The 15,441-nt window shown below is 39.5% G+C and overlaps 1 protein-coding gene across 11 annotated transcripts in view; it reads right to left on the bottom strand.

Annotated features, from left to right (window-relative positions):
• The window catches only part of BTRC (beta-transducin repeat containing E3 ubiquitin protein ligase), a 545,063-nt gene that overhangs the window by 457,107 nt on the left and 72,515 nt on the right, over positions 1 to 15,441 (bottom strand). For 9 of the 11 annotated variants that reach the window (XR_003857906.1, XR_003857907.1, XM_029610232.1 and 6 more), the window contains exon 2: positions 10,253 to 10,357. The exons of 1 other annotated variant lie outside the window; for it this stretch is intronic. Coding sequence is in view for 8 of the 10 variants with exons in the window: in XM_029610232.1 (XP_029466092.1) it covers positions 10,253 to 10,357 (105 nt within the window). In the remaining 2 variants the exon portion in view is untranslated. Of the gene's footprint in view, positions 1 to 10,252; positions 10,375 to 15,441 lie in introns of all 11 variants that reach the window. One more of the 11 variants, XM_029610225.1, reaches the window with a different exon arrangement.

The raw sequence follows: 15,441 nt of genomic DNA on the forward strand, positions 1-15,441 counted from the left end.
GTGTTCTGACTCCATCTGCTGGACATGGAACATAACCCACCATCTGGAATGATCCTGGTATGTACAGGGAACCACAGTTACATAGTAAAATATTGCAGAAAAAGACCAAATTGGCCCAACCAGTCTACCAGTTGAGATTCTTCCATATGGGGTAGGATGAGCACACAAATCCCCATATGTAATCTAACAGCAACTCCCCTCCCCAGCTGGTCAACCATCTGAACTACCAAACTCTCTCCCACCACTGCCCTCCACATTCAGATGGCAATAAAATAATACTGACTTTTTCATACCCTCATCCCCATTTTCTCTCTCCCCAGATTGATATCCATTGTTTATACCAATTTAATATTACCAGAGAGATCAGTACAGATCATTACAAGTAAAACAAAAGTTTAAAACTCCAGGCTCATGATGCACTGAACCGAGCAGAATGGGCACTGCTGCAACACTAACAGAACAAGGTACTGCAAAATACATCCACCTCAAAGCAATCGTATTAAGGAACTTCCTAAATTGAAAAATAACTAGATTTGGATGGCTGACATTTTGTACCTGATTCCCATTTCAAAAATAAGTTTTCAGAAGAATCACTTTCTAGACATGTAAATACTGAATGTACATCAGGATACAGGCAAACTATTAGTACTACTTGTACTGTAATATTTGTTCATATGTGAGCTCTGTAACATATAATCTTGAGAACAGAACCCCAACTTAAAGCAGCAAGTGGTTAATGTGTTGTGACAAGCAAGAAACATTTAATTTAATAGTAAATAAAATGCTATTGGCTATCATTTATTTTAAATAAAGCACTATAATAGATATATGTATTATCTCTTGTGAGTTTTAAGCTTGGAATTCCCCTTTTGGCAAATATTTTAGGATTGTTCGGAGATTAATTTTATTCCTCTAGCTAAAAATTCCAACACAATGAAACAATTCAAAATGTTCATGTTCCATGATTTTTATTTGAACTTGAGTGTTAAGCATGCAAATAACTAAACAAAATTAACAGTGACTAAGTGGTCTTCCAGATGGCATCCTCCCTATAGCCACAAGCAAAGAATTATGGTATTCTCCTCATGATCCTTTCTAGCATGCTTTTGGTAACCTAACATTAGAACATTTGCTAGGCTAGAAAAAGATATTTTATGATAGCAAACACTCTGTACAGAACAAAGAAGGCAGAATATTCAAGGCTAATGGTACTCATTTGAAGAGGAAATGGCAAAAGGTAAAATCACGTCAATATTTTGGCTGAGAAAACCAATATTGTAAATTACAAATCTGTCTTTAAACTGACTAAAAGAGAATTTTTTTTTCCTAAACAATTTTAAAAAACTGAAAATAAGCCAAAAAACTGTTTAAGATTGCTTCCTCTCTGACTGTAAAGATGAATGTAAAGTTTACCAAATTTGATATACTTAATTCCAAACAGTTTTGCCATTTTGAAGATAAGATTTTAACTACTGTGATGGTTACTATATACCCTAAGAGAGGTTGTGTGAGGAAACCAGTGGAGGAATCTGAGCAAGAAAGTAAACCTGGGGGGAACCTTCAGAACCAAAGAAGCCCCAGGTTAGGAGAAAATCTCTTTCATTAAGAAGCATTGGAGGAGGGGAGGGTCGGAGAATAAAGAGGAAGGGAATTCATAGCCTTCACCTCAGCAAGGGGGAAGGAATACCAAGGTGGACTGGGAGGAGACGGGGAGGTGGCCTGCAGAGGTGGCCAGACAGGAACAGGAAGGATGACTACTAGAGGCAGAGGGAGACATGGAGGAGAAAGAGGTGGACATATTGGAGAATCCAGAGCCAAAGCCAGAGGCAGGGCCAGAGCCAATGCTGATGGAGGTGGGAGATGAATGGTAGAAACCCCCTCAATGAGTCCTGGATGCTAACGCCATACAGGTTATATTCCGGTAGAAGGAACTGCTGTGGGTGGTAGTAACTGTAGTTGGGCAAGACAAAGTGAATGTCTCCCTCTACAAGCTACGCTGGGTGGTGGCAGTTAGGGCTTGATTTCCCTCAAACCAATCCCACATGCACTAGAAGCTGTGCTTGAAAAGACTCTTCTGGTCTTAGCCAGAGACTGTGCTTAAAACAGGGTTAAACCCAGTGGCAGAAGCCAGAGACTGTGCTTAAAACAGACAGGGTTAAACCTGGTAGCAAAAGCAAGAGACTGATCATTAGGCGGTTCACTCCAAGAATTGCAATTTGACCTCTTTTCTTAAAGCCTGCTACGAACTGGAATGCTATGGTAGATGGACGTGTTTTACTCCCGGTCTTTAAGCTCCCTGCAGGATTAAAGCATCTGTTCCATCATGGGCTGTAAGTTGACACGCTACATAGAATAATCCTGCACAGGAGAATTGTTTATTGAAGCATTGGCTGTGTTGAGGAATATTACAACCTACTCTCAACCTGTGGAAAGTCAGAAAGGATGACACTATCCAAGAAGAATTCCCATTAGATGTCATTCAGGAGAAGACTGATTTGATTATCCTACTTGAAAAAAATATTACAATGGTATATAGCTGGGGTGAGCAAACTGGGGGGCAAACCCTACAGGAGGGGCTTGAACAGTCCTGAAGCAGAGCACACTGGTTCCCCAATCAAGAAAGAAGAAAATGGATGTGTTGTTGAGTCTTGGTGCCATGGAGGCACTGCATGCTCAGGAGGGAGGGATCTGCCAGAACATAAGAACATAAGAAATTGCCATGCTGGGACAGACCAAGGGTCCATCAAGCCCAGCATCCTGTTTCCAACAGAGGCCAAAAACCAGGCCACAAGAACCTGGCAATTACCCAAACACTAAGAAGAACCCATGCTACTGATGCAATTAATAGCAGTGGCTAATGCCTAAGTATAATTGATTAATAGCCATTAATGGACTTCTCCTCCAAGAACTTATCCAAACCTTTTTTAAACCCAGCTACACTAACTGCACTAACCACATCCTCTGGCAACAAATTCCAGAGCTTTATTGTGCGTTGAGTGAAAAAGAATTTTCTCCGATTAGTCTTAAATGTGTTACTTGCTAACTTCATGGAATGCCCCCTAGTCCTTCTATTATTTGAAAGTGTAAATAACCGAGTCACATCTACTCGTTCAAGACCTTTCATGATCTTAAAGACCTCTATCATATCCCCCCTCAGCCGTCTCTTCTCCAAGCTGAACAGCCCTAACCTCTTCAGCCTTTCCTCATAGGGGAGCTGTTCCATCCCCTTTATCATTTTGGTTGCCTTTCTCTGTACCTTCTCCATCGCAACTATATCTTTTTTAAGATGCGGTGACCAGTATTGTACACAGTATTCAAGGTGCAGTCTCACCAAGGAGCGATACAGAGGCATTATGACATTTTCCGTTCTATTAACCATTCCCTTCCTAATAATTCCTAACATTCTATTTGCTTTTTTGACTGCTGCAGCACACTGAGCCGATGATTTTAAAGTATTATCCACTATGATGCCTAGATCTTTTTCCTGGGTGGTAGCTCCTAATATGGAACCTAACATCGTGTAACTACAGCAAGGGTTATTTTTCCCTATGTGCAACACCTTGCACTTGTCCACATTGAATTTCATCTGCCATTTGGATGCCCAATCTTCCAGTCTTGCAAGGTCCTCCTGTAATGTATCACAGTCTGCCTGTGATTTAACTACTCTGAATAATTTTGTATCATCCGCAAATTTGATGACCTCACTAGTCGTATTCCTTTCCAGATCATTTATATATATATTGAAAAGCACCGGTCCCAATACAGATCCCTGAGGTACTCCACTGTTTACCCTTTTCCACTGAGAATATTGACCATTTAATCCTACTCTCTGTTTCCTGTCTTTTAACCAGTTTGTAATCCACGAAAGGACATCGCCTCCTATCCCATGACTTTTTAATTTTCGTAGAAGCCTCTCATGAGGGACTTTGTCAAACGCCTTCTGAAAATCCAAATACACCAAAGACATCATTGTAATCATCAAAATTAAGAGTGGCGAAGAAGAGCGGTACACACAATGGTAAAGCCAAAATCAATAATAAGGTGTAGCATAAAGCGCATAAGGATCTTTAAAGTTCAAATAGACGATTCAATCACTGCAAAAGATGCCAAGCAATGCCAGCTTTTAATAGGTCAATTTTGTATAACAAACAGAAGTCAGTCCCCCGACACAGACTGTGTTTTGCCACGCCAGCTCTGGTGGGAGGGACAAAATCCCAAAACTAGTTGATGACAATATAATAAGAAACTAATAGAGCTTGGCATCTCCGAACTACATGTTAAATCAACTAAGCTTTTCCAAAATGGTAGTAAACATCTCCAGGGCCCCACAAATACAGAGTCAAGTAGTCAAAAACAGAGGAGGCGTGGCAAAAATCAACAAAAAATGATGTTCTTCCCCTTTCATTGTGGTGTGTGGCCTGTGGGTCTGGGTGTGATGAGGAGTATCTGTCTCTATGTTTATCTGGTATGCATCTGTCTGGGGATAGTGTGTCTGTTTTTCTATCCACATGTGATATGTCTATCTCTGTGCCTGTCTGGGTGTCATGTTTTTGTCTCTGTGTGGGTGTGGTCTGTGTGTACGTGTGGGGTGATTGTCTCTCTGTCTGTCTAGGTATGAGGTCTCTCTATGCCTGGGTAGCTGTTTTGCTCTCTGTCAGTCTAGGTGTGGGGTGTCTGTCTAGGTATGAGGTATCTGTTTCTCTGTCTGGATACAGGGTGTTTGCCTGTCTGTGCCCATATATGTGTGTGAGCTTACTGCTTTCAGCAACTTGAAGATAAATAAAATGGGGGCTTTTAGCCACCGGCTGGCGGTGAATACTCTTTACATGTACGTTTATGTGTGCAAAAACAGTGCAAAATTATTATATTAAATAACATATACAAAACAAAACTAGAAACAGGAAGGCTGAGAAAATATGAAAGCAGCTATGGAACCCATGATTGAGGTTTAAAAGGAACAGAGGTTACTATGATACTTCATCTTTTGAAGTCCCCAAGTTGTGAAAGCAATCATGGGAGTCATGTTTAAGGTTTAAAAAGAATGTAAGCTATTGCAATATTACATTTCTTGAAGTCCTCTCATGTTTTGAAATTGACATCATACAGTCTCTTCCCCTGGAGGAAGCCAGTCCGGTGAAATAAAGACCTTGTGCTGAGAAATATAGAGGACTGCACTGCAGGAGAGAGAGTGGCTGTTTAACAAAGTTATTACCCCCATATATCTTAATCCAAGTTAATTCGACCTGTTCATTGTAAGACATTTACTTGTCATTGTTGTTATTGTTTAGAATGTAAACCGAATTGATCAGTAATTCTGTTATTGGAAAGTCGGTATAGAAAAATGCTAAATAAATAAATAAAATAAAGTCTTTTATATAATTTATTTATTTTATTTAGGTTCTTTTTTATACCAAAGTATAGCAGGGAATATAGAGGATTACACCTTGGGATACAGTGAGGACTCTTGTGGATGTACATGCAAGTTATTTAAATAAATGTATTCTTGTAAACTGCTATAATTCTGTGCACGCTTCAGCATGAGTTATGCCCCCATGATGATTTTAATGTACTAATATACAGGTCTATCCAGTAAAGTGCGGCCGCGTTTACCCCGCTCCTAACCCGCATTCTACTCACTTTCCGGCCGCGTTAGCACTTCCTGCGATCCCGAATCCCCTTTAACCTACTCCTACCGCGTCCTAAAATCCCCGGGCAACCCCTTCCGCACGCGGCATGTATATTGCATGCAAATGAGCGAATTAGCTATTCCCTAGCATCCCGTAACCCACGCCCCGACTATCGCTATTTTTCCCTGCCGTTTTGTCGCGCGTTTAACCTGCTAACTTACCGCCTACCCTTACCCCTGTGGTAGAGGCAGAGGTAAGGGTAGGCGGCAAGCTTTCCCCCAGCCCCCGCTCACCTGCCCCGGCCGCAATCATGGGTGCCGGTCTCCGGGGCAGCCTCAGTCCTCCCCCCTCCTCCCAAAGCAAAAAAAAAAAAAAAAAAAGCGAAAAAAACGTTGCAGCCCCCTCCGATGTCCGGAGGGGGCTGCAAAAAGTAAGTCGCTTCGTACTGCCAGCCCCTTCTTCCCTCCTCCCGGAGCAAGGCTGCTTTTCGCGCCCTGCTTCGGGAGGAGGGAAGAAGAGACACTGACAGTGTGAAGCGGCAAAGCAACTTACTTTTTGCAGCCCCCTCCGGACATCGGACCTCTCCTGCCTCCCGCTGCACGACTTACTTTTTTTTGCAGCCCTCCGGCCATCAGCAGGAACAGATCGTGGCTCCCCTGCCTCCTGGCGAAGATGGACGCCTGCACGGGGGGAAAGCGGCCCCTATGCGTGCAATTGGCCGCTCAAGACGTGACGTCACGACGTTTGGCGTCACGGCATGTGACGTCACGTCTTGAGCGACCAATTGCACGCACAGGGGCCGCTTTCCCCCGTGCAGGCGTCCATCTTCGCCGGGAGGCAGGGGAGCCACGATCCATTCCTGCTGATGGCCGGAGGGCTGCAAAAAAAAGTAAGTCGCGCAGCGGGAGGCAGGAGAGGTCCGATGTCCAGAGGGGGCTGCAAAAAGTAAGTTGCTTTGCCGCTTCACACTGTCAGTGTCTCTTCTTCCCTCCTCCCGAAGCAGGGCGCGAAAAGCAGCCTTGCTCCGGGAGGAGGGAAGAAGAGACACTGACAGTGTGAAGCGGCGAAGCAACTTACTTTTTGCAGGCGTCCATCTTCGCGAGCAGCTGGAGGCAGGAGAGGTCGTCCGATGTCCGGAGGGGGCTGCAAAAAGTAAGTCGCTTCGCCGCTTCGTACTGCCAGTCCCTTCTCCCCTCCTCCCGGAGCAAGGCTGCTTTTTGCGCCCTGCTTCGGGAGGAGGGGAGGGGGGACTGGCAGTCCCGACTTCCTGGTATCTATCATTTCAAATGACATTTGAAATGACAGATACCAGCGTGGCGTGAAGCGTTAGGCCCGCGCACCCAGGATACTGTATAGGCGCTCTATCCAGTAAAATGGGTTGCGCGGGCCTAACGCTTCACGGACCCTTCTTAGACGCGGTTTACATTTGCATGACATTATAGTTCAGGATTGAGCAGTAGGTGAGCTGCACTGTGCGTGCGGCAACCGCGGGTGCGCCGGGCACTAACGCAGCTCTTCCTACCGCTCGGTACTGGATAGACCTGTTATTTTGTTAAAATTTGTGTGTGAAGTTATTCATGATTGTGCCATATAATTTTTGTATAAGTGTTTATCAAATATAATTTTAAAAAAGGTGTTTGTATTACACTTTTAAAAATATTTTGTATATTGAAATTTACATTAATGTTCTATAATTTGTTTTATTTGTATATACATATTATATACAATATACATATAAAATCCCAACACATTTAATTACATTTTTAGAAACATTTTTATTCTTATTTAAATAGAAAAAAATAGAAAATGTTAAATATCAGTTGTCAACATATACACACTTGAGCTTACTATTAAAAAAAAAAAAAGAAAGATTTGAGATTTTCGTAAGTCCATATAGCAGTGCAGTCTTTAAATATCTCTCCAGAAAGCATCTTTAGATGCTCCAGATGCAAAATGCTTCAACAAATGTTTGTAAAGTAACCTGAATGTATTTGCACTAAAAGGGTGGTGAGATCCTTAACACATGCTTTCAATGCACTTGAAAGCCAGCTGTTAGCTTAGTCTCTCCTTGACAAAGGACCTCTGTTTCGCCAATCAATGGCTTCATCAGGAGGAAGAGTTGCATAAATATAAATGAACCATTCCAACTGTGAAAAAACAGAACAGGTATATGTGCCTTTATATTAACAGTACAAACCTTAAAACATGATAAAATGCTGTAGCTATCTTCCACCTAGCACAATTTTTCAGTTTTCCAACATATGTGGACATCATCTTGAAACAGCTGGGAGACCACAAGTTCAAAACATAATTTCACAGTACATTAACCTAAGACCTAAAATAAGATTATAACATGAATTTAGAAGGGTCCCAAGAGGGTGCCACAATCCTAAACTTAACACTACTAAAAAACTATGTTTGATTACAGTGAAGTTGGAGATGATACTCAAGTTTGTTTTCTATATAACATCAACAAGTTGCACTTCCAAGTCAAACTAAAATCTTGAACTTATTACTATGCGAATCCAGTGTATACATGAAAAATAATGCACAAAGTCTTTTGTTCAACATACTGTCTAAATGCTATATTCTGCAATACATTTTTAAAAAGAGAACAAAGATTTAATCTGCACATTTTCAAACTATCTGCACTGAAACAAAGAGCAAGTGGGCTTTTTCCTATAGGTTTTGCACCAGTTTCAAAGCAAAAATATGTACATGGTCACTTTCACCTGCTTTTTTGTACACAGATTTCTGCTTGAAAAATGAAAAGATCTGAAAAAAACATCTACACATGTATTTTACCTCTCCCAATCTGAACACGCCGCCAAGCGTACTCTCGATGTGTCTAACAGTGCAGGTTTTGCTGAGCCATACTTTTAGCTGCATTGAGGGAGGCCAATTTTCAGCCAGCCGATGTATGCAGGTAAAACATTTTACCTTTGTAAATTGCTCTCTGTATGAACAAAATCTACAACAGTCTCAGATATAAGTACAATTTATAACTTACAGCTCCTGTTATACCCACCTGGTCTCTCATTCAAGTACTAACCAGGCCTAACCCTGCTTAGCTTCCAAGATGAGACAAGATCAGCACATTCAGGGCAGAATGACCATATGCAGCATACATTTTGTCATGGTTGGATCCCATTCCCATCCTAAATCAAATGCTTATTGACAAATGAAAAATCAATTGATCTGTGTAATTTCTAGCAGGAACTAAAATTCTGCAGTAGCAAAACTGCACAAAAATTAGTGTGATGGCAGTAAAGTTTAGAATTCTTTGCTCCACTGAAAACCAAACTGTTTACAAATGTACTGTTAGTAATTAACAGTATGTTTATTTATACTAACATCTTTCAAAAGAAACTTCTAGGCATTTACTTTTCAGATTCAGATGTTAAATAATTTCTGAATACACTTGCATACAAATGGACAACCTCTGAAGTTTCCTGTTGGAAGTATTTGAAAGCCACATTCAGTTTTATATTGCTTGTCAATTTCATTGTTGTGATAAAATGCACAAATTCCATTTTGATAAACATATTCAAGTAAAGCATATCTTTACTGAACAGTTAATATAAAAGAAAAACATTTATTTCAATGTATCAAAGCAGCCTGCTAGCAGAAGAGCTATCAGTCAAAGTCACACAAAACAAACTCTGCAACAGCAAAACACAAAATTAAACCCTTTTGTAAATCACTAAATATTCAAGTACAGAGCTGAACAAACCCCCAGCACCAGATCACCTAAAATCAGGTGCCTGTTACTAGCTAAACTGAAAGAGAGAGGCACTGTGGCAGGCCCAAGGAACGAGACCACCGACACTGCAATAGGCTTTGGCCTTAAGAAGAGATTTTGCTCGGAGTGGGGATAGAAAACATATGAAAGGAGAAGGAGTGTAGCTGGAGGGAGGAAAGCAGAAGAAAAGAAGCCACAAGAGGAGGAGTAAAGAAAATTAAAAAAAATAGCAAAAAAAGGGAAAATTGTTAAAAACATTAAAATAAGTCCAAAAAGCTCCAAACAAGCAAAAATGCAAAAATAATTTAAGAAAAAAAGATCCTGGCTTTAAAATATTTTGGAATAGCACCAAAATGTTCTAAATATTTTTTCATCCCTATTTAATCATTTTCATACAACATTAGGAAATTACTTTTACACAAGCCTTTGCATGTAAAAAGATTTTTTAAAAGACCAAGTGTGCTAACCAGCAATCTTTTGCATATATATTATTTAAATCAGTAACGTGTTAAGTGTACATAAACAGACTGACACAGACACTATTGCATAATGAGTGATGACTGTACATTGCAAAACATTATCAAGACTGAATTTTAGCTTAAAACTAACACAATGGGTATACATGAGAGCAGTGACTGTGTCTCTTAAAAATTCAATAAGAATATGTCAGAATTAGTTCCACAGATGTTGAAACCAAATTGATCTACCCAGTCAGTTCAGCACACCACAAGAAGGCAAGTGTTTTCCCAACAGAGAAGACTGAATGTGTATGAAGTAATGCTAATGTTAGACACTGGCAGAATTGCTGAATGACATGAAAATGAGAACACAGAGTGAAGAAGAATAAATGGATCCTAGTAAGCGAGAGAGACAGATAAAGTACCTGGAAAGCTGTAAATGTGCCAGTCCCTGGATTATACAGGCATCGCGAGGGCATGCTGTCCGCCAGGCTGGAACAGCCCAGCCACAGAGACCTGGGCATAGAGCACTGCAGAGAGAGGACATCTATGAGATGGGATAGTATGAGACAGAATGATACAGATTATAGGAACATTTTTAAGGTTAACTCAACTGTAGAAATACAATTTCAGATGGCCTTACTGACTGAAATGTCTTAAATTTAAAAAAGCTGCTTGGCATCTTGTCCTTATATCGAAGGATACAAATGATAATAAGAGTACAATAGAAATCAGTCTCAACTGGTGACACAGAAGGCCCAATCCTAAGAAAACTAGTCACCAAAACGTTTCAATCTGATAGTCACATAAGAGAAGAAAACAATTTTCTCCCCTGTGAAAATTTTTCATTTCTGTTATTAGAATCCAATACATTTTATATGGTCCAGAATGAGCTCCCTAAATAATATGGGGTTTTATTATTGGGATTATCCACTGAAAAAAACATGGTTTGGGGCAAACAAAAAAAAAAAAAGAATTTTGGGGGTTTTCTATTGTGTTTTTCCTTTAAACAATTGTCATGAGCTTTACAACTGTGGCACTTTACAATTATACATGCACTTATCTCCTGGAAGAATGGCCATAATAGTTTTTCCCCCTATAGTGATAGGGTGCATGAGAGCCTATAAAGCAGAAACAGAAAAAGAAACAATACTACTACCCAAAATCAGCAAGATTACTAAGGCACAAGAAGGAAACATAATCTGTGCATAGATAGATAAAGCTGGTAATAGAACTGGATTCCTATTCCAGCTGTTTTAACAAGTGACCACCACCAACAGATTAAGTGGGTTCTCTCTCTTTAAATATTCAGTGTATTTTTTAAATTTAAATTCATATTTGCTGATGGGTAGTAATTATTTTGGAAAGCAACAGTAACAATCTCCTGACAGGCTCTCTGACATTGTGCCTAGATCTCATAACTCATGCACGTCAACGATTTAAAAGGACAGATAGTCCATCTGACTTATATGATCAAAATGGTCCCTTTATTGCAGTACTTTTTGTACTACAGCTGCTTTATGTTCAATTCCAAGAAGATTTTTACAAATGTAGAATGTATGCTAATGTTCTTAACATAATAGTTTATACCCCTTTCCTCTCCCTCCAACCCTCACGCCAGTTTTCAAATACCGATTGTGCAAAAGAGGAAAGAAAATTGGAGAAATAAAAAAAAATAAGGGACAGATGAATGGGAGTGATGGGGCAGCTGTCTCCTCTGCCATCATTTTGGTGCAGCTCTGGGAATTCAGGGGGGTTTTCCTGCAGTAATTTTATATGCTGATCAAGTGACCAGGCCTTATAAGGGCAGATAGGAGGTGGCTTCTTAGGTCCACATTTCATTTTCATGGAAACAGCAATGTTGCTATTTGTCTAAATTCTATGTATGCCAATCTGCACCTGTGTCAAATATTTATCTTCTTTCAAAAATGTATACTTCCTATCCTTTCTTTTTTTCTAGGCATAATGATGAGTACAATCTCTTTAAAGTTTTGCAAAATTATGGTTCTCTTTTCAGGAACCCTGCATGCTAAAGCAAAGGGAAAAACACCTCTTTCCATTCTTACATTAATGGCAATACACAGTGATTTTATGTTTAATATTGCTCACATCAATCATACTTTTGTTTTAAAGTTTAAATCCGTACATATCGCAGTCCTACTGTACACTTCCACATAAAAAGAGTTTTAAATGCTTAAATATGCATGATCAGCACCATATGAAAGCTACAATTTAAATCAGTTCCAATAGTACAGCCTCTAGAATTACCATAACATAGCATAAGAGCACATATTGTAGGCAGGGAGCAAAGCCATAACCTCCAAACAAAATTTTCATTTTTATTAAAAAAAAATAATATTACATATGTAGCAAGTTTGCTTACTGTAAATAGAGTTTTCCATAATTAGGATGAATTAGCCATGACGTGGGTGATGTCATCCAGCGGCACCAAACAGACCTCCCTCTCCAAGCTAGTACAGCTTTTGTTCTACTGAGCACGTGAGGGAATTTCTGCTCTGGCATTGCCTCATAGGCCCCCCTCAGTCAATTTGAGAGCTAAATCTAGCTAGGCAGTACCTTCCAGGGAGGAAGGCCAGTATTTAGCATTCCAATTCATTCTATCTACAAAATAACACCGTTTTCAGTGAGTAAACATTTTCCATCAATAAGCTGGGCTAAATTAGCCATGACATTTGGGGAGTCCCAAGCTGAGGGTTGCAAAAAAAAAAAAAGCAACCCAGACCCCATCATGGAGGACTATTAGATGAACAGGCTACTCAAAACTGCCTGTCCAAATTGACTGTCATTCTCTCAGACAGTAATAAGACAAAGATGTGTACTGATGACCAAGCTGCAGCTTTACAGATGTCTTTGAGAGATACAGCGTGTAGATGAGCCACTGATGCAGACACGACTCATCTAATGAGCCTTGATAGTCTCAGTAATTGGGATGCCTACTAGGGTATAGAGCAAGCCAAATGGATAATGTTTGTTTGGTCACTACTATGCCTAGTTGATTAGGATCGAAAAAGACAAAGAACTGGAAAGCTTGACATATGACAGAGTTCTTTTTTTGTAATAAGATAATACCCTCTTACAGTCCACAGTGTGGAAGGCTTTTTCACCTTCATGTGCACATTGCCTTGGGAAGAACATAGGGAGTATGATGGCTTGATTAATATGGAAAGCTAATACTACTTTCAGTAGGAATTTTGGGTGGGTATGGAGCTTTACCCTGTTGCAGAAGAATTACATGTCGGGTGAGTAATGAACTAGAGCTTGAAGTTCATGACCCTTCAAGCTGATGTTATTGCTATTAGAAACAGTACTTTCTATGTTAGGAACTTTAGAGAAGCTGATTCCAGTGGCTCAAATGATTGATTCAGGAGTTGTGCTAGGATCACGTTTAGATCCCATGAACAGGTGGTTTTGTGACTGGAGGTTTGTTTATCTGCCATAAACCTTTCATGAATCTGGACACTAATGGATTTTCTCTTGATCTGAGTATGGTAAGCAGCTACAGCGCTGAAACATACTCTCGTTTTCCTGAAGCAGATAGAGAAAGCAAGTAGCTAAGCAAATATTTGGGTTTTCATTAGAATGAATCCAAGGCATTTTGCTGACACCATGCAGAAAACCTTTTTCCATTTAAAACCATATGCTCTTCTAGTTCATAGAGGACATATCTGCAAAGAAACTACCGGTATTTCCTTTGTTAAGGACAATCCAGCGATTACTGAGTGTTCAACTTCAGATTGAGGGATGGCAGGTTTTGATGAAACAAGCATCCTCCTTCTTGGGTTAACAATGATTGATCTGATCCAAGATGGATCAGAGGACTTCTGGATAGTTACATTAGATATAGAAACAAACTTGTCAAGGCCACACAGGAGACGTGCCTGTATATCAGAGGGATTGGTGGAAAAGCATACATGAGACCTGCATTCTAGTCAAGCAGAAATGCACCCTGAGCTGTCCTAAATTCGCTGGGAAGACGCAAACAAAACTTTTAAAGTTTTATGTTTTGTTCTGATGCGAAAAGGTCTATCACTGGGAGACTCCACAAACTGAACAATTTGTTGGAAGTTAACTGCTGCACAGACCATTCATGTGGTCAAAAGATTCTGCTAAGGCAATGTGCTGGAGATTCCTTGAAGGTAATATGGCACACTCTGTGGATTTAATATTTACTTTCACTCATTGCAAAAAAATTAAGCCTTTTGACAATTATTATATTTATGCCAACAACAGTTTTTCTAATCCCCTGTGATAAGCAAGGGGGCTCTCCAGGCACTCATTTTCAGAACCATATATGAACTATAAATGAATTTTTATTTTATTTGTTGTTTTTATATACTGACATTCATTGGAGTATATCACATCGGTTTACATTATAACTGTGAGAAATAGTAAGACTAAGATGTCTTACTATTGATACATTGTAACATTGAGAAAACATAAATAACTTAATAACATAAAACTAAGGAGACTTATTAATACATTATAAAATATAGGCATTTAACTTAAGATTGAGGTATCTTAGTAATGATACATGGTAACTTTGAAAAATGGGAAAAATACATGGTAACATTGAAGCAATCGGAGTATGGTAGCACTGAAATGTTGAAAACGTGTAAGTTGATGATGTTGATTGCTGGGAGGATAGAATACTTATATCTGCTGTGGGGGATGGGTGGAGTCTGTGTGTTGGTAGGCTTTTTGGAATAGCCAAGTTTTCAGGCTCTTTTTGAATGATTTTGTGGAGGTTGCATAGTAATGTACTATGCCTAAATATTGCTAAAACTTCATTGTTGTGGGTGGGAAAGCAAGGTCCTCAGAATGGTGTGGTATCTGTTTTGTATAACGGCATGTCACTCTCAGTTGTTTCAAAGGTAAGAAATCTTGGTGTGATATTAGATTAACAGTTAGCTTGGAAACCACAGATAAAGTCACTTGTTAAAGCAGCATATTATAAATTAAAATTACTGCACCTATAAGGAATTATTTGTCTCAGCAGCTGTTTAGATCTGTATTACAAGCTTTATTATTTGGACAGCTCAATTACTTTAACAGCTTGTATGTGGTTTTTCCTAAAATGTGTACTTGGGTGTTACAATTGATCCAATATTCTGCTGCTAGATTATTAATGGGAGTCTGGGCTTCTGAGCATATCATCTTCATAACCTCTATATTGACAGGACTTCACTAGCTACCAATAAGATGAAGATTTAGTTTAAGTTGTTGGTGCTAATCCACAAGCTTCTTTATGCTTAGTCTACTTACTCATTGATGGATAAAGATATTGTTTTATATGCCACCTTGGCCTTTAAATTCCGAGGGAACAAATCTCACTATTCTCTCTTGTTGCAATCTACAGAGGATCCGATATTTTCATTTATAGGAACTGTTCTTCGGCATGCTCTCCATATGTTGAGATTCGGGAGGAAAAGGAGTTGAAGATATTTCAAAAGAAGATTAAAACTTTTTATTTTTCTGAGGCTTTTAAGTGACATAATATTTTAAAGGGACATTTCAATGTATGAATAAGTGAATGCTTTTGAATGTTTATTGTATGTTTTTAATTCTGGTTGTATATATACCATCTTCCCCTTCC

The sequence above is a fragment of the Rhinatrema bivittatum genome, chromosome 7 (assembly GCF_901001135.1).
Source record: "Rhinatrema bivittatum chromosome 7, aRhiBiv1.1, whole genome shotgun sequence".
In the NCBI taxonomy this organism is placed as follows: domain Eukaryota; kingdom Metazoa; phylum Chordata; class Amphibia; order Gymnophiona; family Rhinatrematidae; genus Rhinatrema; species Rhinatrema bivittatum.